Source organism: Tetrahymena thermophila (assembly GCF_000189635.1).
Source record: "Tetrahymena thermophila SB210 genomic scaffold scf_8254428, whole genome shotgun sequence".
Taxonomy (NCBI): Eukaryota; Ciliophora; class Oligohymenophorea; order Hymenostomatida; family Tetrahymenidae; genus Tetrahymena; species Tetrahymena thermophila.
The window spans coordinates 432,843-457,849 of record NW_002476209.1 but is presented as its reverse complement, the minus strand read 5'-3'; the positions used below and the strand labels follow the sequence as shown (position 1 = coordinate 457,849).

General features: G+C 22.5%; 6 protein-coding genes across 6 annotated transcripts; 3 read left to right on the top strand and 3 right to left on the bottom strand. All coding sequences in view use genetic code 6, as the record gives it.

Annotated features, from left to right (window-relative positions):
- Window positions 1-130: 130 nt before the first annotated feature.
- TTHERM_00537429 (protein phosphatase 2c) lies at window positions 131-1,468 on the top strand (the record flags this gene model as incomplete). Its single annotated transcript, XM_001470948.2, has 7 exons — window positions 131-242; window positions 390-502; window positions 639-786; window positions 849-972; window positions 1,051-1,138; window positions 1,188-1,289; window positions 1,346-1,468. The coding sequence occupies 7 exons, from the start codon at window positions 131-133 to the stop codon at window positions 1,466-1,468; spliced, it is 810 nt and encodes a 269-aa protein (XP_001470998.2).
- An 881-nt stretch (window positions 1,469-2,349) lies between these two features.
- Window positions 2,350-3,705, bottom strand: TTHERM_00537420 (fop amine-terminal dimerization domain protein; the record flags this gene model as incomplete). The annotated part of the gene is made up of 1 exon (XM_001023552.3): window positions 2,350-3,705. Exon 1 carries the CDS (start codon window positions 3,532-3,534, stop codon window positions 2,350-2,352), a length of 1,185 nt encoding a protein of 394 aa, XP_001023552.1. The 5' UTR covers window positions 3,535-3,705.
- Window positions 3,706-4,254: 549 nt separating this feature from the next.
- On the bottom strand, window positions 4,255-8,744 carry TTHERM_00537410 (hypothetical protein; the record flags this gene model as incomplete). Its single annotated transcript, XM_001023551.2, has 6 exons — window positions 6,144-8,744; window positions 5,743-6,084; window positions 5,561-5,688; window positions 5,320-5,496; window positions 4,457-5,267; window positions 4,255-4,401 (listed from the first exon to the last, which is right to left on the bottom strand). The coding sequence occupies exons 1-6, from the start codon at window positions 8,598-8,600 to the stop codon at window positions 4,255-4,257; spliced, it is 4,062 nt and encodes a 1,353-aa protein (XP_001023551.2). The 5' UTR covers window positions 8,601-8,744.
- Window positions 8,745-9,360: 616 nt separating this feature from the next.
- Window positions 9,361-17,632, bottom strand: TTHERM_00537400 (hypothetical protein; the record flags this gene model as incomplete). The annotated part of the gene is made up of 20 exons (XM_001023550.3): window positions 9,361-9,533; window positions 9,592-10,063; window positions 10,111-10,313; window positions 10,363-10,546; window positions 10,604-10,750; window positions 10,799-10,955; window positions 10,999-11,103; window positions 11,217-11,700; window positions 11,791-12,112; window positions 12,223-12,813; window positions 12,902-14,291; window positions 14,351-14,723; window positions 14,778-14,942; window positions 14,996-15,227; window positions 15,285-15,413; window positions 15,476-16,229; window positions 16,292-16,464; window positions 16,645-16,971; window positions 17,028-17,351; window positions 17,567-17,632. The coding sequence occupies 20 exons, from the start codon at window positions 17,630-17,632 to the stop codon at window positions 9,361-9,363; spliced, it is 6,771 nt and encodes a 2,256-aa protein (XP_001023550.2).
- A 4,073-nt stretch (window positions 17,633-21,705) lies between these two features.
- TTHERM_00537380 (transmembrane protein, putative) lies at window positions 21,706-23,458 on the top strand (the record flags this gene model as incomplete). Its single annotated transcript, XM_001023548.3, has 5 exons — window positions 21,706-22,267; window positions 22,407-22,421; window positions 22,591-22,674; window positions 22,782-23,351; window positions 23,433-23,458. The coding sequence occupies 5 exons, from the start codon at window positions 21,706-21,708 to the stop codon at window positions 23,456-23,458; spliced, it is 1,257 nt and encodes a 418-aa protein (XP_001023548.3).
- A 728-nt stretch (window positions 23,459-24,186) lies between these two features.
- Window positions 24,187-24,708, top strand: TTHERM_00537370 (RIIa domain protein; the record flags this gene model as incomplete). The annotated part of the gene is made up of 3 exons (XM_001023547.1): window positions 24,187-24,384; window positions 24,443-24,579; window positions 24,630-24,708. 3 exons carry the CDS (start codon window positions 24,187-24,189, stop codon window positions 24,706-24,708), a joined length of 414 nt encoding a protein of 137 aa, XP_001023547.1.
- Between the last annotated feature and the right edge of the window lie 299 nt (window positions 24,709-25,007).

Below are 25,007 nucleotides of genomic sequence, written 5' to 3'. Positions count from 1 at the left end.
GTATAAAAGAAAAGAAAATAAATCTGATAATTAAAATTTTAGAGAAGGTAAAGTTTTTATTAAAAAATAAAGAAAATTTTATAAAAAAATTATAATTAATTAAATAAAGTTTGTTTTATAAAGATTTAGCATGATGTAAGGAAATAATTAGAGATTCGTATAGGTAAAAAACTCTTAAATACTTAAGGAGTATGCTTACAAAGAGGATTAAAATTATCCAGCAAGATTTAGCATGGAAGATGGTAATTCATTATCTATTTCTTTATTACTTAGCTGAATAGTTAGCAAACAATTTTAATTTTTAGCAAAATATTTATAAATATATTCAGAGGGAGTTAATTTTTAGCTATTAAGCTCTCACATATTTAATATTTTTTATTAAACAACAGCTCATTTTATTGTAGACGATGCCTTTAATGATGGACTTATAGGATTTTATGGTGTTCTTGATGGACACGGAGGCTCAGAAGTAGTTGAAAGTTGTGTGCAATTTATTCCTGAAGTACTTATTATCAATAAATATATAAAAATTGAAAAAAATTTTCTAATTATCGCAGCAAATATGAAATTTTAGAATTAAAATAATTTAAAATACCAAATACAAGTTTAATGGCTATAAAAATATTTTTATTCAAAAGATTTTCAAGAAAGAATATAAGAAAGAAGTCCCAGTTAAAGAATTATTCACTTAGATTTTTAAAAAAACTGATGATAAATTAAGATTAGTTGGAGCTAGTGACTAAGGTGCCTGTGCTTGTATAGCTTTAGTAAGAAAAGAAGGTTTAAGTAAATTTTTAGATATGTGATTAATTATATATTGCAATAATAAATAAATTACTAAAATAAAGATGATATGAAATGTTATGTTGGTAACCTAGGTGATACAAGAGCAGTTTTATGTGAAAATGATAAAGCTGTTAGAGTTTCAACTGACCACAAGGCAACAAATGATTAAGAAATAAAAAGAATTAAGTAAGTATTAAACAAAAAAAATCTCTTTAATTAATAATTTTAGGGGAAAAAAATAAAATAATTTATATTTAAAAATAGGGATATGGGTGGTATGATAATTAGAGGAAGAGTTTCAGGATCATTAGCTGTAACAAGAGCTCTAGGAGATTTAGATTTAAAGACAGAGGTAATATAAATAATAATCTTGAATTTAAAATAGTAAAATTAAATAATAGGGAGTTTTGAACGTGCCTGATGTTTAAGATTTTATGATCACAAGCAAAACTTAATATTTAATTCTTGCATCTGATGGGCTATGGGATGTTGTTGATGACTAAGTAAATATTAATTTGATCTCACATCTCCTACATTTATTTTTTAATTTGTAATACAGAAAGCAATAGACCTCTGTAAAAATATGACTGATACTGGAGAAATGGCTAAAAAATTAGTTAAATACGCTGTTGATAATGGATCAAGAGATAACACTTCTGTGATGATTTTAAAGTTTAATTGAGTGATTTGAAGTGATTAATTTAACTATGCATTTCTAAATTAAAATAACAATTAAAACAGATTAATTAAAATAAATAAGTAAGTAAATAAGCGAATAAGCAAGCAAACGAAAATATTAATACAATTAATAAAAAAATAAATAAAATAAATATTATGAACTTAAAATTTCTTAAAAATAAATATAAGTAAGTTAGTATTTATCCTTCTATATAAGAATAATATAAATTATTTTAATTAAGGCTTTATTGTCTATTATCATATTTCTTTCAATTAATTTATGAAAATATAATTTTGATTTTAAACTTATATCATAAAAAAATAAGTTGTTTTTGATATATTTAATAACAGTTATTTATTTATTTTGAAGTTTTTATATAATTTAATTCTTCCTAATTGACAATCAACTAAAAATTAAGATCCAACTTTTTAAATATTAATTAAAATTAATAAAAACTTTCATTTATCTACCCAGATATTGGTAAAAAAAGGAGAGAAATCGGTATATTTTAAGAGAAGTGCTTGTATTGGCATTAATGTATTAATAATTATTTAAAAATTTATCCTTATTTATTAGGGTTAAATCAAAAAATAAAAAATCTTTTCTTCCTAAATTAAATTCAAGATACTAAAAAAGCTATCCTAAATTTAATAAATAAAAAAAATTTAGTCAATTATTAAAAAATTAAAATATTTTTTGATGATAACAATTGATTTAATGAATATTTCAATATATTAAAGTATGCAAAAATTATAAATAAAAATTGAATACACAAATGATTATTTAAGCAAGATAATTTATATTACAATATGAAGTACTTAATATATTTTAATAGAATATATTTTTAATTAATATGCAAAATATATAGATTTTTTTTATTTTCATCATTAATCTTCAACATCTTCGAGATAATCAAAGTTTTCTAATGCATATGAATCAACTGAAATATCATGACCCTTTGATGACTACCCTATATAGTCTTCTGACTCTTCAAAATGGCTTTAATTACTTGCTCCTGCATTCTTTCCTTTTGAGTTTAGAATATCGTCATCTACATCAATATCTTCTTAGTAATCATTAAGTTGCTCTTCCACACCTTCAATCTCATCATCATATTAATCAAACTAATCTTGTTCATATTATTTCACGTTGGCGTTAAATTTATTTTATTATACAGCACTTTACTATTATTGTTGTTATTGCTATTATTATTGTTACTATTATTACCCAACTGGTAAAGAACCTATTTGTCCAGTACGCATTTAGTTTTAACTTTTTTAAATGAATTACTAGGCTTCTTGAAGAGCTTTCTTTTCGCTTGTACTTTCTAAGCTTTAAGCGCTCTTATCATCATTTTAAGGAGATGACATAGGCTTATTCTATGATTAAAAATTCTTATTATCGCTCTATGAATCTAGAGATTATTCAAATTCATCATCGCCTAATAAGTCTTGGTAGTTAGCTTGTTATTAGCGCTATTGTTACTATTGTTATTATTATTATTACAGCTGCTATTATTATTATTGAGGTTACTATTATTACTCTTGTTAACTTCTTTATGTAGAACCTTTTTAGACTTGTCCCTCTTGTTAACTTTTTTATTCTTATTTTTAAGCTCCTGTATTAGGATTAGGAGCAGCTGATTGAGTTCCACTTGAGTTCATGCTACTACGTCCAGATTTAAATTCTTCTAGTAATTAGAGTAGTAATGGTTTTTAAGCATCTGGTTTATTTAAGGATAATTTTTCATTTATTTTGTCTCTTTTTACTTCTTCCCTTAAATTACTTTCAGAAGAGAATACGCTATTAGAGTAATCCATGTTATAAAATTAAAGAAATTCTTTAATCAATTAAAGAGCAAGAACACCACTTTCACTTTCAAATAACTTTGCACATTTTGGGTTTTCCCAAGCGAAAGGACTGGGTTTTTTATTTTAAACTTAATTGTTATCTTATTGGTCAATAACTTTAAATACAGATGCTCTAATTTAAGCTCTAATATTGCTCAATGATCCGTTAGCTTCCAATGATTAAATCACAAGATTTTTTAATTCATTAAGTTCCTACATTTATTTTGTCTGTTCAATATGCTTAAAACTATTAGATTGATCAATTACTTTTTTGTGATATGAATTACCTTTAAAGTTATTTTCTTTTGAATTTTTTTTTCGTTAAAATTTTTTGTAAATCTTGACAATGAATGTTATTTTATTTTATTTCTTCTTATATTTTTAAATTTATAAATATTTGATAACACAACTCCTTTCTTTGTTCAAAGATTTATTTGAAATTTTAAAATTGATGCAAAAAATTTTAGTTTATTTCTAAATTAATGAATAAAGAAATAAATGGATGAATGAATGAATATATTTTTTGGTACATTTTAGAGATTGAAAAATATAAATTAATGATTTTTAAATCATTGTTTTTTGCCATCTAAATAAAAAAAGGCTTTTTGAAATCAATCAATATAATCCAATATTTTCAATTATAATTTATAAATTTGAATAACCTAATTTATTTATTCAATCATTTATCTATTAATAAATAAATTGTATAATTTTTATTTATTTTAGATTGGTAAGCATATAAATTCAATAAAAACTGAATCATATTAACTCTATATATTATATAAACACTAATTCCAAAATATTCTTATTTTATTATAAATATTTTTATTTATTAATTATTGATGAATCTTTATCAATCAAGTAGACAGACAGACATGTTTCCACTTTTTAAATTTTAATGTATTTTAAATCCAAAATAAATATTTTCATCATTATAAATCAACAGTTTTATAACTATTTTATTCTTTTTCTGTTATCACTAATATCTTTCTCAATAGTTTCTAATTTCTTTTCTAATGTATGTTTTTACAGCCTCTATTAAGCATTTTTTTGATGAATAGGCAGCTTTAAAATTTAAGTCTCGAGCTTTATTTGATATATATATGAGAAATATTAATAAATAAAAAATGAAAAAAATTACTTGTTGCTTTTCTTAGTTTAACTGGGTCAAGGCTTACTCTATTTATTTAATTTATTATTAGTTATTTTCATAGTTCTAGTTCGATGGAAATGTTAAAGTTGGTTTTTTGTTTTGCCCATAGTTATAAAAGCTCTCTTCATTATATAAGTTATTCTTTTATTTAGTCCTTTCATTACTTGCTTAATTATACTCGAAATTAGATTAGTTTGAATTATTATAATTACCTTTATTATAATTAAAATTACTATTAATATTACTTGTATTACTAACAAAGCTTTAAGTATAATTGTTCATAGGTGGTTAACTCGTATTTTCGTTTTTATAATTCATGTATATTTCTTGATAATAATTGTTGTTTTAATAGTGAGAATTGCTATTGCTATTTAAATAATTTGCTCTTTCTCCTTAAGAAGGTGTTCTGAAATGGTTTTGCTTTTATAGAGGGTTTTGATTATTTTCAACATTGAAATAGTTATTTTTATTAGTTATGGTTTGATTTGCATATTAATTTCTATCATCTGACTATTTCTTTTAGTGGTTTACCTAATATTGATTTCTAAATTCATTATTATTATTATTATTGTTGTTGTTAAATTTATTATTATTATTATTATTATAGGGTGAATTGTTTGAGTGTATGTGATCGTTTCCATAAGAAAATTCTTGCTTTTTTCCTTTATTATTCTGAGGAGGTGTATTTTATATTTACATTTTTTATGTTCGATCATACATATAATTCATAGAAGGGCTATCATTTTTTCCTTTCTCTCCTAGATAGTTAAAGTTATCTACAAATTACTATTTCTATCCCCTATATTTGTTTTTAGCGATTAAATAATAATATCAATAAATAAATTATTTACCTATCTTTATTTTAGTTATTGTTACTGTAATTGTTATATTTAAAAGATTCTTCTTGAATACTATCTTTAATTTGATTGTAATAAATATCATCAAAGCTTTTATTTAGTTGGCTCTCCTTTTTATGAGATGATTAATTCTTTTTGTAATTCATCTATTCCTCCTATTTTTAAGTATTCCTTTTTGAGTAATTTTAGATTAAAAATAAATATAAAAAAATCATATATAATAAAAAATTGATACTGCAGCTATGTTACTCTATTTAAAAGTAAATCAATTTAGTTTTACTAGTCTTGTATTTTTTTATTTTTATTCTTTAATTCTAACTTAAGATCTTGAATAGTTTCATTTAATTCTTCTTATAAATAATCCTAGGCAATAAATATTTAACTATCAAATAAATACTAATTTAAATTTAAAATTACCTTTTCTTTTTTTAACTTTTCTTGCATTTATTCTGACTCTTAAACTTTTGTTGACAATTATAGGTTTTTATCATGCTCTAATAAAAGGTTTTACTGTGCTTCTTTAAGCTTTATCTCTTGCTGATCTTTAATTTTTGTAATTTATATTATCTCTTCTCTTAAATCTTAAAGTTTAAATTCGTAATCATCTCTTGTCTAATCAACAAGAAGTTCTAGTCTTTTCTCTTTCTGTTTAAGCACTCTTATTTCTTCTTGAGCTTATATTATATTTTACTGCATCAAATTGTAATTTTAATCTTAGGTTTTAAAAGCCTACATATCTTAAATTATTCTATCTTTTTCCTTTAATAAAAAGTAAGATAAATTTTTACTAGGTTTATAAACTTTAAATATTAAATTACCATGATTTCTTAATTCTTTTCTAAAGCTATCTGTTTCATTTTATTTAAATGAAATTCATAGAAGTTCATTATGTTCATAACAAAAGAATGCTATTAATTAAAAAACTCAATTTACTGCTAGTTATGAACAAAATCCCCATTTCCATTATTTACTTCCATATTATTCTATAAGGAAGGATGAAATTATGAATAATTCTCGGCATAATTTTAGCTGAAATTTGATATCCTACTATTATTTAGATCATTTATCAACTGAGCTGATGGTTGCAGATTTACTCCTGGGAAATATGAGCTTCCTTAGTTCATAGTAGCAAAGTTTTAATACATTTATTAAACTAAATTCATATTTTAATGATTTTAATCTGCAAAAATACTATGCTAATTTTAACTACCTGAAAAATCATTTAAATTTTTTTAATTTTATAGCTAAGATTAGAAAATTTTGGAATTATTTTAGTACTCGCTATGAACTATCCCTCCTCCTAAACCGCCTAAAGAAAAGTTTCCTAGCTAATTTGATCCAGAATTACCTTTTTTATGATTGTTTCCTGAGTTATCGAGAAAAGCTTAATCCATTGCGTTGCTACACATCTCACTTTATACTTACTTGAAGTTAAATTTACTGTAATCTTTATTTTAAGCGCTTGTCAAATTAGATGATTCTGGAGTAGGAAGATAAGATTCTGTAGTAGCTATTTCTCTACTTCCTATAATTTCACTTGGGAAATATCTTCCAACATAGTTATTATGATTATGATTTTAATTATCTGTATTTTACTTTTTAAATTGAGAATTTTAATTATTAATATAGCTTTAATTACTGAAAGAGCCATAATTAAATTCACTTATTGGTTACTTTGTATTTTAGTTTATATTTTGCTAATTATTATAATTATTAGTAAAACTTTTAGCTTGATTCGTGTTATTACATGAGTTTTATTAACTATTATAACCTCTATCATTATGACTAGGGTTATTTAGTTGCTGTAAAATAGTACTCATATTATTACTGATAAAAGTATTGTTTTAATTTTAAATACTATGATCACCAATCATGCTTTCTTCTTCACGTAATGAACTATAGTCACCAAACTTAGCTACTCCTTCTTCTTATTTTACAGGTGAATCTTAAATTTATTACTATTATTTTTTCAAAAATTCTTAATAAAGATTACTATATTCTCCATTCCTTTAAAAATTCTAGTTTTAAAGTGGTTAAGGCGATTAATCACCTTAATCTCTTGGTGTATTTTGCTCAGAAAAAAAAAAATCTTGACTTTATTGTATAGCTATATAATTTTTGTTAGGTAAGCTGTTATTTTATTATGCTCCCTTTGTATCTAAAGATTTTAAAAAACTATTATCATCATTTTTTATAAATTTTTAATGAGGTTAATTGACTGACAATAAGTTTGACTAATTATTTTCTTTAAATTCTTTTTACTCCTCTGCTTTAAATGCATCCCTTTCTTTCTAAGAATAAAATGAAGTAGATGATGGTTAAACATTAAATGCATCTATAGCTGAGCTGGATTCCCAATAATTATTATCTTAATCCTTATTACTTTCATTGACTGAAAAGTCTTAATTTTATGTTATTTTAATTTAATAATTCTAATTGCTTTTTTCTTTAGACTCTCGTCTACTTTATAATTTTAAATTATTACCTTCATTCTTTAAATCTTAAAGTTAATCATCCTCTTACTCCCCTTCAGCAATTACTTTTAAGTTTTAAATTTAAATTTCATCTTACTGTTTCAATTTAATCTCTGATATATTTTAAGTATTTTAATTTTGAAAAGTGTTTTGCTTGTTATTTTAAGTTAATTTAGAGCTGTTTGTTTATTCTTGGCATTTTTCTTAATTTAAACTAAATTTTGCATTATTTTTTAGAATTACTTATTCATCGCTTTATTTAATATTTAATTTCTAATTATGAAAACTACCTTATAAGTTAATATCATTATAATAAGTATTTTATTATTCCTCAGAAGGCTACTTTCCAATTAACTAAGGAGTTTTTTAAACATTATTTTGCTAGTCTTCATCTTAAGGGTTTTATTGATAGTTATTATCAAAATTAGCAGCAAGATTACGTTTTATAAATGAATTAAATAAATTATGTTATCCTTATGGGATTGAAATATCAGAGGCATCATAATGCATATTATCACTCTAATTAAGTGGACTTCTGCAAGGAGTAACAGTAATTTCATTTTTTTCAAAGCTATGATCTATTTAATTATCATCGACTACCACAGGTATACCTTCATCTCTAAATGAAAATGTTGATGATGTTTTTCTTAGTCTATCTAAAACAACTTTTTCTATTTCAGCATACTGATTGTTCGTAGGGTTTGATTAATACATTTTACTAATTTTAATAGGAGTTTTTGACTATTTAACACTATTTTAACTTCCCTCTAAAGTATTTTTCTCCTCTTCTTACTCACTCATTGGAAATGGTTTTATAATTTTTAATATTTACTTAAAGCAATAATCACCAAATAGTATTTTGCTTAAGATTTCTATCTAAAATGTATTATAATTATAAAAACTTTGATCTTTTAGCTTAATTCTTTAAGATTTTTTATTAGAAAAATAATCTAAGCATAAATAATTTCAATATTTTTCAAACTAATAAATATTATTTAAGCTAAATTTCATAGTATTTAAAGGTTTTAGAACTGAAACTAAAATGTATTACTAAAAATTAATCTACTTAGAATTCTTTTTTGTGTAATCTATTCATTATTTTTAAAAAATTTACTGGAATTACAAATTTGCTCAATTATAGACTATTTTTTATTAGCTAATTTTATTTAATTTTAAAATTAAATCTAATCCACCTTAGAAATACTATATTGAGAAGAGACAAATATTATACAAATTAAAATTCGTCTATTTTATTTCTTTATATCTTTATTACCAAATTATGAAAATTTTTAATATTTTCTGATAAAAAACTTACTTGCATATTTATTTAAAATATGTTTAAAAATACTTTGTATTTTTAATAAAATTTATAAATTCATTTTGGCAGTAATTTTAAAAATATTTTACTCAAAGATTAAAAGATTTATTTTTTAACTAAATATTATTAAAAATAAAATAATAAATTTAAATTAAATCATATAAACTAACTATTTTAACAATATTAATTATCACTCATTCATTCACTTACTTATTCATATTTTTTATTATATATTTAATATGATCAATTTTCTTTATATGTTGAGTCTGCTTGGGCCTTCGCAATATCTAATGCTATCAAGAAAGCTTGCTAAAATTTAATTTTTGTAGCTACATCAGTAGTCTCAAAGCAGATCATTTTTCTTTCATTGTTGTAGCTTGGGCCATAAATACTACAGCATTAAGCAGGGATTGGTTCTATTAAAAATTATTTTATAAAATTAGGAAAAAAAAAATATATATAAATTATAGATACTTTTAATAAATAATCCTCCAGCCCTGGAGAAGGTAGAGAGCTCCCAAACTTTATTCTTTTCAATGTAATTGAATTTATAATCAGTAACTTCACTAAGAGCAAATTTGTATTTTGGCTTTTATTCTCCTCCTCTTTTGTATGCATAAACTATTTTCAAGTCATTGTCTAAGCAAACAACAGCATTTTTGAATGACCCTTCTGCTCTATACAATCTAACATTAACTCCTTAAACCAAAAATTCTTTTTATTCTTAAGTAAGTTTTTAGTTTTCTATGATGGAAGCTCTAAGTTCTTTTGATATTTCTGCCGATTCCTTTTTATTTAGAATAGCAAATATGCATTAATCAATATGTTATGCAATCTTTGAGTCTTTAGCTTTGCTTCTAAGCTAATTTAGCTCCTACTCAAAACTTTAAGCTTGCTGTCTGAATTTTTCGTCCATAGCAATGATTATATTCATGCAATTTAGTGCCTAAGTTAAAAATTGTAAATATTTTTTTTGCAATAAAAGAGTTTTACAGCAATGCATAATTGGACATCTACAGTTTTTTACAGTTTGATAACATGTATCAATATCTCAAAACCTCCACTTTCTACTATATTATTCACAGCTGCCTTACATTTCAACACTCTTTCAATAAGGACTATACTAATTCCTAGAATTTCATTATTTCCTTTATTTTCATTAGCTCTCAATATAGCATTTGCTATTGATTTTTCACCTGTTTTAAAATTTAAATATAAATTTGGACTTAAAAAATGAAATTTTACCAATAATTTAAACTGCATCAGGAATTTTAGCTATTGATTTTAGAAGACTGATGTAATTGAAGATACAGTCAGGATTAATTTAAGAGTGTGAGAGACCTTCTCCTAGAGCTTCAATAAGCCCACTTTGTAATAATTATTTATCTTTAGCCTTTTCACTAGCTATTCTGTTAAGGATTCTGAAACACTATAATTTATTATTATCAATATCCAGTTTTTTTAATTATTTAATAAAAGTATTTACATAATTTATAATTTTATCATTAGGCTTATCTAAATTCTTAAGGACTGAGCCAATAAACAAAGGCATTTCTATTTTTAAGAACTAATCGATATTTTATTTAGTATTTGATATGTTAGCCAAGACTCTTGTACCTTTAAGAACAGTATTCTAAAAAAAATCATTTATATTAAATTTGAATAAAAATTTTTAATTTACTTCATTCCAAATTTGAGATTTAATAATTTTCATAATGACTGAAACGGCATCATTCTCAGCAGCAACTACAGAAATTAATTTATTTTAAACTAATCCATCTATGGCATCAATACAACTTGAAATAATATCTGTATTTAATTCGTTCTTTTTGATAACTCTAAATAAAATAATTAAGATACAATCTCCATATAAAAATTTACTTCAAAATTAAATCAAGAGCTCCATCTTTGAACATTTGCTGAGTATTTTCATTATTAATACTATCTTGATGAGAAGAAAGATTACCAATAACATCAATACAATACCTAATAATTTATTTAAATATTAATTTAAACTAAATTATTTTAATATAAATAAATTTTAACAAGCAAAACAAAAGAAGCTTTAATAAATCAGATATTTCTTGAAATTAAATTACCTTAAAACATCTCCCTCTTCTTCATATTTCATCTTTTCGATAATGATTGTACTTAATCCTACAAAATTAGATTTTACTATACGAGTAGCATTTTCAATAGTTAAGGAAGAGTTTCCTATTGCTCTTAAAACTTGCTTTGTTGTTTTAGAACTAAGTACTCTCTAATTTGCATAGTATGAGAAAATTTTTCCAAGAAGATCTACGATTCCTACCTCACCTAATTTTCTCTTGACATCTTCATTCTTAAAAGTTAAGTTTGACAACAAAGAACATATAGTTTCTATGACTTAGTGTTCAACCATAAATTCTTTAATTTACTCCTTGATAATATTTAAAATATCTGTTTTCATAATTTCAGCACAGTTTGCTTTATTATTATAAGCTAAACCACTCAATGCATAAAAACTATTTGTAGCAAGTATCTTATTATTTGGGAATCTACTTAAGCCGTTAATTATGGTAAGGTGGAATTTATCTGAACCAACTTTTTTTAAAATAAATAAATGTAAATTTAGAATATAATTTTCTGAATAAATAAATATGAGAAATTGCCTAAATTTATAATTAAAATTACGTAAATTTTGTGAATTTTCATTTCTGCAAAGTGTTCCTCCTAAAAGAGCAAATCCTAACATGGAATCAACATTCTTGCTGTGTTTTTCACAGTAAACATTTATATAAGGAGTAATTTTTTTAGCACAAGATTCTAATGCATCTTTGTTGCAGTAGGCAAGTTTATCAAGAATATCAACTACTTTAATTAAGATTTCTATTATATCAAGAGACTTTTCAAAAAGATAGATGCATTAGTCAACTCCTTTATTAGTAACAAATTATCTGATTTAGCTCTCAACTGCTGTAATATTTTTTAAAGTTTCTAATATTTCTAAAGCAGTCTATTAAATTTTTAAATTAAAAAATTTTTAAGAAATCAAATAAAACGGTTTTAAAATTAAAATTTTCCAAAAATAAAACTAAAGAATTTTGAATAAAATTAAGCGTTTACCTTTTTATATCTTTGTATGGTCTAGATACTTGGGTTTTTAGAATTTTCTTCTAATATAAATGACAAAAAGATTTTAATGCTTTCAATAAAATCTATTTCATTCTCAACCTTTTTGAGAGCCTTTATGAATTTAGTTAAGTGAGAAAGTGTATTGCCAATATGGTAGGCAAACGAATCATCAAAAAAGCTTTCAACAACAATTAATAAATTTAAAAGATTATCAGTTATTCCCATTTTGTGAACTTTTAGAGCTGTATTATCGTCTATTGTTATGCTTCTAATAGTTTGTAATAACTTGATTATCAAATTTTCTTAATCTTTAGAAACAACATAATTGTTATTTGCAACATCCATTGAGAATTTTTCTAATGCTATAGAAATCTTGTCTAATATTTTTATTATATCAGTGTCAGGATTTGCTAAATTTTATTCCCACAAATCATCATTTTTAATATCTTCGAACATAATTTCTTTTTATTCATTCTTTTTAACTTCTTCTTATTTAATTTATTCAGCATATTACTCTACCTTCTCTACAATTCCCTTCATTTATTCTTCTATTTTTTCTTCAATAAACAGATTTCCATATATCTACAATATAAAATTATAAAAGGTCAAAAAATGAATTAAGTAAAAAAAAATTTAATAAATATTTATAAAAAATTTGTTATTTTATTACATGGTCTTTAATTTTTTACAGGCCCTTTAAGTCGCCAGATAATAATAAACTCTAAACTTAATTAAGATCTTTTAACAGCATTGTTAGCACAGGAATTTTAGGATATTGTTTTACAACTGTTTGAGCTAACTTAATATCTTTTGAGAATTTAGTGTTGCTGCTGATTTCTTCAAAGGGTTCGTTAAACATTAAAGCAGTTGTGTTGTCATAGCAAACAATAAGACCATATAGGATTTATAAAGTTTTTGTTAAGGCATAGGCTGAAATTTTATACTAGCAAGAAACTAATGCGATTGGAGAATTCTCTGTATATATTTTGCTAGCATATGTTGAGAATTTATTTTAGTTAAGAGTTGTGTTTAAAAGCTTATAACAGCTTTCAATAGCACGCTCAACTAAGCCTTCACTTGCAACAATATCTTCTGTATTTTAAGGATCATCCTCACGCTAATATTAAGATGTGTTTTCTGTAGCAAACTTAGATAAGAAATTAATTATAGAAGATATCAAATTGTACTTTGATAGATCATATGCTAAAATAGAATCTTCTATTTGAAGTTCTATTATTTCACTTGTTTGCTTAAGAAGAAGGCAAATGAGTCCAGAAGACTCAAAATCCTCTTGGCTCAAAGAAGTAAGACGTTAAAATATTTTAAAAGATGTTGAAGGAATATTAGCATCTACCAATCTAGTCTTATCAAATTAATTGTTTAAGAATCTTTCAATAAACTAAAGTGTATTCTTTAAAGTAATTTATTCATGCAAATTGTTTATAAAATCTTAGTTAATTTTTGCATTCAAAAGAGTTTCTACCACATAATTCATTTAATTTTAGCTAGAGAATTTGAGGAAGAAAGTTTAGTTGTATTTTGCAAGATTCGAAACTAATCTTCCAAGATTAAAAAATGCTGTGCTCTTTATAGGGATTGATCTATCCTCTTAAATAAGATTATTCCAAAGACTAATAATTTTTTCTTCTCCAATCAATTGGTAAATCTATTAAGCAAATGTTTCATGGTCACATTCAATAAGTCTAGCCAAAAGCTACTAACTACGTAAAATACGGCTGTAAATCTTAGCTTGAGTTTATTTTGAAGTGTTGAATGTTTCACGAGGCAAAAAGGTTAATTGCTGTACAATAACCTCTAAAACCTTCTAAGAATTAAGAAGCTTATCGATTGGTTAGAGGTATTCTTTTTTAATTTCATCAGTTTCAATTTCTATTTCCTATCCATCTTATGAGTCAAGACAATTTAAAAGATTTTCTGATGAGCTACCTCCTATCATAGAGTATAAGTCTTCCATACAAAATTCAACTAATCTACCAGATTCAGAATTTCTGCTTTCTTCAAACATAAAATCAATTATCTTCTTTGGAATGCCACTTTCTCTATTTAAATAAATTCATAATTTTTAAAAAATATTGTTTAAAAAGTAGTTGTTTGTTACCTTAGCATTTATTTAGTTTATTCTCCTTAATTGCATAATCTCATAATTAATAAGAGCAAAGATACCATAAAGTTAGAAGGCAATCCTTTTACCATGATTTTATCAAGAGCCTAAATGACGGATTTATTTTTTTCAATAATTTCATCACTTTCATCTTCAGGAGTGTAAGTGAGAAGGTTACCTAAATAAATGTTAGCTTATCTAATGCTTTCGATCATATCTTCATCTTTAGGGTTAAAGGTATCTCCCATTTCCTTGTATTAAGATTTTACCTCATCAGCAATCTAATCTGCTCCTAATTTACCTAAAATTAAACCAGATAGACTGCAAATATCATTATCTGTAGGATGTTAGTTAAGAGCAATAAAAATGCCTAATATAATTTAAATAAAACATTTATTTTTTTAAGGTTAATTAGATTTATTACTTTCTAATGCTTTGTTTTCATTTAAAATCATGAGGGTTTTTTCTTCTTCGGCACAGGATTAGAGTACTCTTAATGTAGCAAAAACAGCATCTTTGTTTTGGGCTTGTAATCTTAAATATTTAAGAACTTCGAGAATGATTTCTTGATTAATAAACTTTTAGAGTTCTAATAAAAAATATTAAATTAGAATGTTATTTTTAAAAATTAGACTAACTAACCTTCTGTATGATTTTAAATCAACTTGCGCAAGATTTCTACTGGATTTGAAGGTTCTTTTGAACCAGCTTGAGTATTGTAAGTTTCTAATTAAGATTCTTCTTTTCTTAGCTCTTCTTCTCTATTTTCTGCGTGTATTTCTTCTTCTTCATCCTAATCATCATTTCCATCAGCAAGATTGTAGACATGTTCTTCTATGCCTTCACTTTCTGCTAAAAAAGTTTTTTTTGTATCCTAATATTACAAGTAGTATAAAATTCAATGATATTTCAAGCAGAATAAAAAATTTACTTTATTTTCTTCTTTCAAGTAATTTTAGATGAATTTTATACCACCTTATTCAATGATTGTTTTTGCAGTAGATGGAATTTCTGCTAAGTTATTTAAATACTCTAAATTTCTTTTTACTTCAGTCTTATTCTAAATTTATATAATTTTATTTATACATTTTCTTATGAAATTGTATTTTTAATTGAATTTACTTGAGCTTGTTTTGATTAGAATAGCTTTACAAGATTGCTGACCATAGATGTTTTTTAAAGAGAATTAGCAAATTCACCAACAACTTTAGCAAAAAGGAAGTATAAGTTATTTATAGTTTTAACCATTTTATAATCATCTTTGTAGATATCTTTTAATATTGTAAGTTGCTCTTGAATATTCGACTGCACAGCTAATTTTATTGAGCCTTATTTAGTATTTTCATTATTAGTGAAGATCTTTAAGCAGTCAAGAGAATTCACTATAACTTCTTTCATATCAGTTTTCCATTTAATAATTAAAATTAAATTTGGAAGTAGGTTATTTACTAGCTTTTTAGGGACATCTTCTTTAGCATTTTTATCTGTTGAAGCATTTTCTGGTAGTAGCAATACTTTTTTTAAAATTACTAGTGAATCAGCTAAAATACGTTCGTGCTCAAGGAAAACTTGATGTTCATTTAAAATTTCTTATTTCAATTCTAGCTCTTTTCTAATTATTTCATACAGAAGATCATGAACTTATAAACTGATTAGCTTTCTTGTAAATACTTGCATCAAAGAGTAGAATTAAATGATTTAAATATTATTTTGTGCTTTTTCAAGATCTTCTTTATCAATTGGACTCGCTGCATACTCTTTTAATTTTTACATAGCATTCATCATATTCTCATTAAAATTCTAGATATCTAAGTCAAAACCAAAGATAGTCTATTCAAGTGTTTAACTTACCAAATTCTCAATTTCTCTATCTCCTCTAGAAAATTAAAAAGTTTAATGTAAAATAGACTATTTTTTTATTGTTTAAATAATTATTACCTAAATTTTCTCAAAACTATGAGCATATTTTCTTCAATTTCATGATGTCCTAATAAACTTGCAGCTGATGAGTCTTTGTAACATAAATCTCTTAAAAGTGTTAAAGTTTTTCTTGCTGAATCAGAAGTTAAGTTTTTATCTTCCTTCAATTTTAAGAGAAGAATTCTAATACCCTATTATAAGTAACCAAGAATAAATTAAATAAACAAATAAGTCTAAATCATAAATATCTATCTGAATAAATTAAAATTAATGCTAATTATCATTTTTTCTCAAAAAGAAATTGAAAACTCAAAATAGTTCAATAGAAAAGAAATAGTAAAATCAATTCAATCAATCAAAACAATGCTTACACTCTATTTGATAATTTCTAGTCTTAAGGTGTCATCAAGTTAAGTAATAAATAGAAGTATGTCAATTACTCTAATGTAAGCAGAGTTATTATTACATAAGTGTTAAATAGAAATGAATGAAGCAAAAATTAGATTTTCCCATTGTTTTAAAATTCTTTCTTCTTTAATAGCACCACGATTTAGAAATTCTGGATAATCATTTTCCCCGCTTTTTTTTCTAAATTCTTAATAATGTAAGTATATTTTGAATGATCTCAAAGCATTTTCTATGGAAATTGGATTGCTTATTCTTTTTAATGCATACGTAATAGTTTCTAAAATAGATACCTAATTTTAATTAAATTTTTTAGTATTTCTCAATAATTCTATTCTCTTTTATTTACTTTTTCATAGGGCTAATTGTTGATATACTCTTGCATCTTTTTTTGTGTCATTTCTAATTTCAAACTTTACACTTAAAGAATTGATTAAAATAAACGAGCAATAGATTAGCTTAAATTGTTTTTATTATCAGAGTCCTACCAATTTTTAATCTTCTTGAGTATCAAATCTATTTTGATTGTTAAATCTCCTTCACTTTTTTTTAATATTGCTTCTGCTAAATTTGGAACACAACTTAAGTAAGAAGTCAAATCTATTGAGCATAGCAGTTTATAGTAATTTTCATCAGTTTACAAATCTTAGAGCGCAACCAAATTCGTTTAAAACTTTTAAGAATTAATTAATTAATTTAATGAATGAATCAATGAATAATCTAATGGTTGATATAAATTATTAAAATGATTTTGTCAGATTGTAAAATTTATATGATAAACTCCAAAAAATTATATTACGAATGATTTAATTTCAAGAAAATAAATTTAAATCGCTATTTTAAGACTAAAAAGTTGGCTTTTGGCCAATTTAAAAAATAAAAATATACTTCTTTTGCTATACAAACAGCATCTTATGCTAAAAAAAATGATTTCTTTGGTATCTTATATACCATTTACTTACTTACTTAATTTTCAAATGATATTAAATTTATTAGAAAATAAATCTGAATTTAATTAATTTATCAAAGATGATTTTTACTTTTATTTCTTTAATTATATAAGTACTAAAATCTTCTTTTCTGATTAATTTTTTATTTATTCCTGATTACTATTAATATGTGACTTTAAAGAATTCTAAGCTCATTAAGAATTATCATAATATCCTTCGAAAATGGTACTACTAATCAATTAAAATACTAAATAAAATTTTAGCTTTCGTATTATCTAAAAAATAATTAGAATAAGATATTAGCAAGTAGTTTAATTTTTTAGAATAAATAAGTAAAATATGTTTTTCTCATTTTACTTTTAAATAAACAAAAAATAAAATTATATCATATAGATTTATTTAATAAATATTTAAGCATTCAAATGTATGGTATGTATTCCTTCCAACAAATTAATTTTTTATTTTCATGAATTTATCATTTATACTTGCATATTTACTCAAATTTTTGTATTTATTATATATCTATTTGAACAAATTTTTAATATTTATTATAATAATTTTTCGATTATAAATTCACATACCATCAATACTATAATAAAAGAGAATATATTTACATTTTTTAACTTTATCTTAAATATAAAAAAACCTATATTATCAGTATTTAATATTACTCCAATTCGTATTATTCGTATTGAGGATTTATGGTATTAGAGTTAAACTCTCAACTAAATACATAATTTTAAACAAAATGTTTTAATATTTATTAATAAATCTTTTATGAATAAGAATAACAGTGCTTTATAGTATTTAAATATAAAATATATTGGTTTTACAATATCCCTATAAATATTTTTTTTTGATAATTTCTTTTAAAAAGAATAATATTGAAATTTTGTTTAATTTCTATTAAAATTTATATATATAACTAAAAAAGAAACAAATCTTTTATTTTTCATCAAAGGTCTATCTATTATCATTCAATTTTTTTGCTCTTCGTATGATATACTTTTATGATAAATTGTTTAATTAAAGTTATTTAATTTATTAATAAATTTGTAATTAATATCTGTATTTTTAATATTATTTTTTAAAATAATTTTTTTAAAAACTATTGTGATATAAAATGTAAATTTTTTGTTTCTTTTTAAGTGTATTTTAATTTTGAATAATCTTAAAAATTATTTTAATTACTAATATTGTAATTTTAATATAATTAATCTTCATTTTTAATTGTTAATGATTAAATAATTTCTTATTATATTGATTTATATCTATTTAATATTAATTCACATAATAATCAAATAAATTTATAAAACGGCAAAATATACAAATCAATCCATGTATTATTAATTAACTGGTTTTATTTTTTGAACTAGGAAAATCTTTATTTTATTATTTTTTAAATATTTAAGTATGAAAAATATATTATTTTATATTAATTAGTTCCATAGCTTTAAGCCTATAACAATAGCTAATTATTTTTTGATTCATAGCTAATTAATTTTAAATTTTCGAAATAAAATAGCATTATTTTTAATAAAAAAACTTTAAAATAAAAAACATTTTTAAATTTAAAAAAGTCTTAATTTGTTTAATATTCATTCTTTTAACTATAGAATATATTTTTCTTGAATACTTTCAATCATAAAAAAAAGAATAGACAAACAAAGAATTATTCATCAAATATACAAATTTTAAAATTAAAAGTCAAAATTTTTATAGAAAATAAATATTATTAATATAATATATCCTTTTGTTTCTACCACAATAAAACATAAAGAAAGCTATTTATGATTATTTTTACATAAAAAACAATTTATAATAATCGAATATATTATCTTTTTTTAATTAGAAAAAACTTTCAGGTATATTTATCTCATATAAAATCGCAAAAATAAGAATATGAAATTAAGTTAATTTAATTATTTTTTAAGAAATCTATTATAAGTACATAGTTAAAATAAATTAAAAAATTTAATAATTATATACCTTTTATTTAGAGGTTTTTATAGGAGTGGGTTTAAGTAAAATAAAATAATGTGGATAATAATTTAAATCTACACATTATTCTCCTTCGCTAACAATATATGAGAGATTTTATATAAAATAATATACATTCTTATATATTAAGGTACTTTTCTCTATAAAATAAGGTGTGATTAATATAATTTTTACAAACAAAATCTTTAGAATGAATGAAAAAAATAAAAAATTTTACTCAAAATTAAAAACAGTCCACCATTAAGGAACTTTCTAAATAAAAATCAGGAAAGCATATAAATCTTAATATATGAGGATTAAAATTAACTAAAAACTGTTTTTATGAATTTATCTTAAATATCTTTAGTCATTTGAGCGTTTTTAAAGAAAATAACTAAATTAATTGTATCAGTAAAATAGATTAATATTTAATAAATAAAAGATCCATCATCATATTTTAAAATTATTTATGCTTTTTGTTTTTATTTTAGTTTATATGCATCAATTTGATCAACAAAGAAATATTTCATTTTAATGATAGTTTAATGGAAAGAAATTAAAAAAATTTGGTTTGTTTATGTTTAATATAATCAAAAATAATTGCATTATTTTTATTTACAAAAGCAAAAATCAAAAAAAATTTAATAATTCAGTACTTGTAAAAAACATAAAAATTTCTAAAAAGAATTCTTATTTATTCATAAATTGAATTTTTATAAATTATTAAATGTTTAATTAAATAGCAATTAAGCAAATTATGATAAAGAGATAGAAAAATGAAAATTTATATATTAATGTTTATCGTTTTCTAATTTTAAAATATGACTAATACATATTAAATTTGCAAAAAATAATAGGTAATATAGAAGTTTAAGAATTTATAGAAAAATTAAAATGATAAAATTTGATGAATTTGATATTGTATTGTATACCAAAAACTAAATTCAATATTTAAATATTCTTAGATTTATAAAAAAGATTAATTTTTTACTCGAAAACAGAAGTAATTAAATAATCACAAAATATTGAAAAATGCTCTTAAAGATTGAATAAAGGAATTTCTTCACATAAGAATAATTTTAATTAGTATAATATTATAATTTATTTTTGTTAAATATTTATAAAAACCTTTAAATAAATATAAATAAAGCCTATCCAAAAGAATTCTATTTATCTTTATAAGTTAATAAGCTTTAATATTTAACAAAAAATCTAGTTTTTAAAGAAAAAATAAAAATACATTTTTTATTAAATATTATTCTTAAATAAAGTTTGTGAAAATTTAAAATAGTTTTAATTTTAGATTTTTTAACATGATATGTAACTTATTTTATCAAAGACTTTAGAAAAGATCAAATTATTTTAATTTTATATGATTAAAAAAAGATTAAAATGGAATTTTTAGTTTAAAAAAAAATTTAATATTTTATTAAATTTATATAAAAATAATTTATTTGAATATAAATTTTAACAACATTAATTTAGAAAAAATATCTAATTTGACTTTGATCAATCTTTCAAATTATTTATGTTCTATCTATAATCTAGAAATCAAATATATCATAAATTGTTAATTAAAAAAATACATTAAAAAAGGCTTGAGAATTTTAAATATAATTTGATATTTGAGACAATATCATTTTTTAATTAGAAATTAATGAATAAATATTTTATTGAAAATATTTTTTTGAATCTGAAATATGAATATTTAAAGTATTTTATTTTAATAGGATTGATGTATATAAAACAATAAATGTATATAAATAAAGCCTATTTATAAAAAGCGTTTCGCAGGTATGTTATAAAATAATGAGCTGTTTGATCCGTTTTTATAATTATTGGAAAAGTAATTAAATTGAATAAAAATGAAGGGATTTAATGAATTTTACTTGTAATTAAGAAGAGTGCTTGTATTCAAAATAATTTACATGAAAAGGAAAAACAAACATAATCAGTCAATTAATTGATTTGAACAAAAAATAGGAAAAAACAAAAAACTTGCTCTAATTAAAAAACAAAAAACGCATTAAGTTTTGATAACTAATAATTATTTAGTATACAAAAACAATTAATAAAAGAGAAAAGCATTATTAACAAATGATAAAGACTAAATTGGCTTTATTAGTCTGCTTTGCTCTCTTAGGCTTTAGTTTTGCATAATTGAGCCTAGATGATGCACTAAATTATTCTTTAGATGGTAAGAAGTGCAAGCAAAGTGACTCTGTTCAATCCGATAGATAATACATACAGAACTATTTGGATAGATATGAAACAATTAAATCAGTACAAAACGAAATTGATATCTTGAAATAGGTTTTAGCTTTGATTTAATAAGCAAGAGCTTCAATTGTTAAAATTGATGCTGGCTTTACTGCTCTTATATAAACTTAGAATTATTCAGAGCTTTTACATGGAGATAATTATGATGAGCTCCTCAATTTAATCTCAGTTATGTAAAGCACTGCTGATCCAGATAAGAAGCTTGTTTTGTGCGATTAAATTATTCAAAAAATTAATGAGTTGATTGCTGAATAATAATAACTTATTTCAAAACCTGGTTATGCTGAAATTCCTAATGTCCTTACTTAAAAGCTTACATAGATTGATACCTGGTTAAAGAACTGTAAGGCTGATGCTGAATCTCCTGGATCTGTTGTTAGTAAGTTATTTTGATTCATAATTATTTCTTTATGTTAAATAAAAATAATTATTTCATATATGATTTATATTAAAGATTTTTTTTCACTTATTTAAAATATTTTTTATTATTAATATTAATTTTTTTTAATAATATTTAGTTGACAATGGAAGTGGTACAATGATTACATTTTTATTTCTCATTTTAATTAACTACGATTGACTTTTAATTTAATTTCTAAATATTAATAAGTTCTTTTTTAAAATATTTTTTATTTTTATTTTATAATTAAAACATTTCATTTGATTTTTAATAAATAAATAAATCATTTAATTTTAATTTAGGTAACAACAATGGTGGTAACAACAATGGCGGTAACAACAATGGCGGTAACAACAATGGCGGCAACAACAATGGAAACGGTGGAGGTATAATATTAAAACAAAAATACTATTGATTAACTTAATTAAACTAAAAAATTAAAATTTATACTTTAAGATATTTTATATAATTTTTAATAAAACTTTTATAAAAGATGGAAATGGATCAATTATTTCTTCACCTAATACTGAAGATGGTAATGGAAGTGTTAGAATTGGTTATTACATAGATACATAAGATGGTCATGGTAGTATCAGTATGCAACCTAGCAAAACTCACGATAAAAACGGTAGTATCAGAGTTTTGGAAGGAGATTAATAGGATACTGATGGTGATACTGGTGATGATGACGATGAAGATCCTGACAATAACGATGACGATTAGAATGGGTCAATTGATGTTGACAACGGAAAAGGTGGTTCATCTGGAAATAATAATGGAGGTTCATCTAGCAATAACAATGGCTCATTAGATGTTAATAACGGCTCTAATAACAATAACAACAACAACAACAATAACAACTCTGGTAACAACTCATCTAACAATAATGGGTCTCTAGATGTTAATAATGGTAGTGGTTCATCTTCTGGAAGTGGTAGTGGTTCAGGTAGTGGATCCTCTTCAAATAATAATGGATCTTTGGATGTTACTGATGGTTCAATTGAAGTCGGAAATAAGCAATTACAAAGTGTTAGTGTTGGAAATAATGCTTTCATTCAAAAAAGTAAGAATTAAAAAAATAATTATTAAATTTGTTAAAAACAAAAAATATATTTAAAATCTATCTATTAATAAATAAATTTAGAACTCAGAAAACAAAGACGTATTTGAGAGAGTGCTTGAATAAATATATATTTGAAAAAAAAACGAATTATTATCATTCTAGGTTAATAATAACCTAATTAACCTTAAAATAATTGATACTTAGCCATTTTTAATTACTGTTTTAGAATGAACGTTCATATTCTTTATAGTATGATTGTATCGGCTATATAGTTTGATCTTTACTTTTTCTATACCATGTTTAGTGAATTAAATAATAAAGATTATTACTTTGATAAAAAGAAGAAACAAAAATATTTTAAATCCAACATTTTTTTAATTTTTTTAAATTACATGGACTCAAAATTAAATTATTTTCTCCATATTTTAACATTTATGACATTGATATATATTTATCTACATGAAAAATAAACCAGTCATAAACTCATGCAAATGACATTTACTAGTTTTATTATTATATTAAACATAATTTAAGATTAAATACTTTACAAAAAAGTTATTTTTAATTGTAATTTTTTCTAATATATTTTATACCAACAAATAAAAAAATATTATTTTTAATTTTTCAAACACATATTGATTATTTTATAAACTGCAACGGAATAAGATATATTAAAGTTAGCTTTAAATTATATCTATCTATATATTGATTTATAATGCTTTATATTATAAGCTGCTTATTATTAATGTTTGTGAATATATAACTCAATTATTAAAAAGTTAATAAATTAATTAGTTTGTAAATAGATATAAAGTTTATATTATTAATAAAAGAGATGAGCTTAGATCACTTAGGTAACAGCAAAGATTCTGAATAAATTTTAGATGACTAATCTGAAGAAGTTGGTGCTATAGAAAATTATAAATACCAAATAAATAATATGTACAATAAGGAAAAATATGTGAATTCCCATGATATTGCAGGGTAGCCTGGTATTGTTAAAATGTAATAAATAGATGTTGAAAAGAAAAAGGTAAAAATTTTAATTTTAAAAGCTTATTTAAAACGCATTTCATACTATGTCATTCAAGGTATAATTTAGAATGGCAAATGAAAAATATTTAAGAGATCATCCTGAGTTAAATACTATTATATCTGTATTTCTATTTAGAGTTTTAGAAGAAAAGCCTGATAATATTTTAGCATATGCGGGAAGATATTTTGACAAGTAAAGTTGATTTTTTTATTCAAATTAAAATAATTTATTTCTTAAAATAGGCCGGATTTAAAGTAAGTTATAGAAATTGAAAAAAAACACTATTTGGATAACAATAAAAATGGTTAAAATAAGCAATGATAATTTGAATTAATTTAAATAGTAATAAATTAAATAATTTTTTTTTGTATTTATATGTTAATGCAATATTGAAAGATTAATGCAGTTAGCTAATATACCTTTCTACTATTAATTTACTTAGAAAAATAAATCATTTGATTTTGAATTATTTTACAATTTACTCAATATTTTTTTTTTACTATTTTTAAGAAAATTAATTTTATTATAAATTTCTAAAATATTTGAATCAATTCATTTTAAATCATAAGCGCCTTTAATATTTATTATAATTTTTAATGTATAAAGACATATAAATCCAT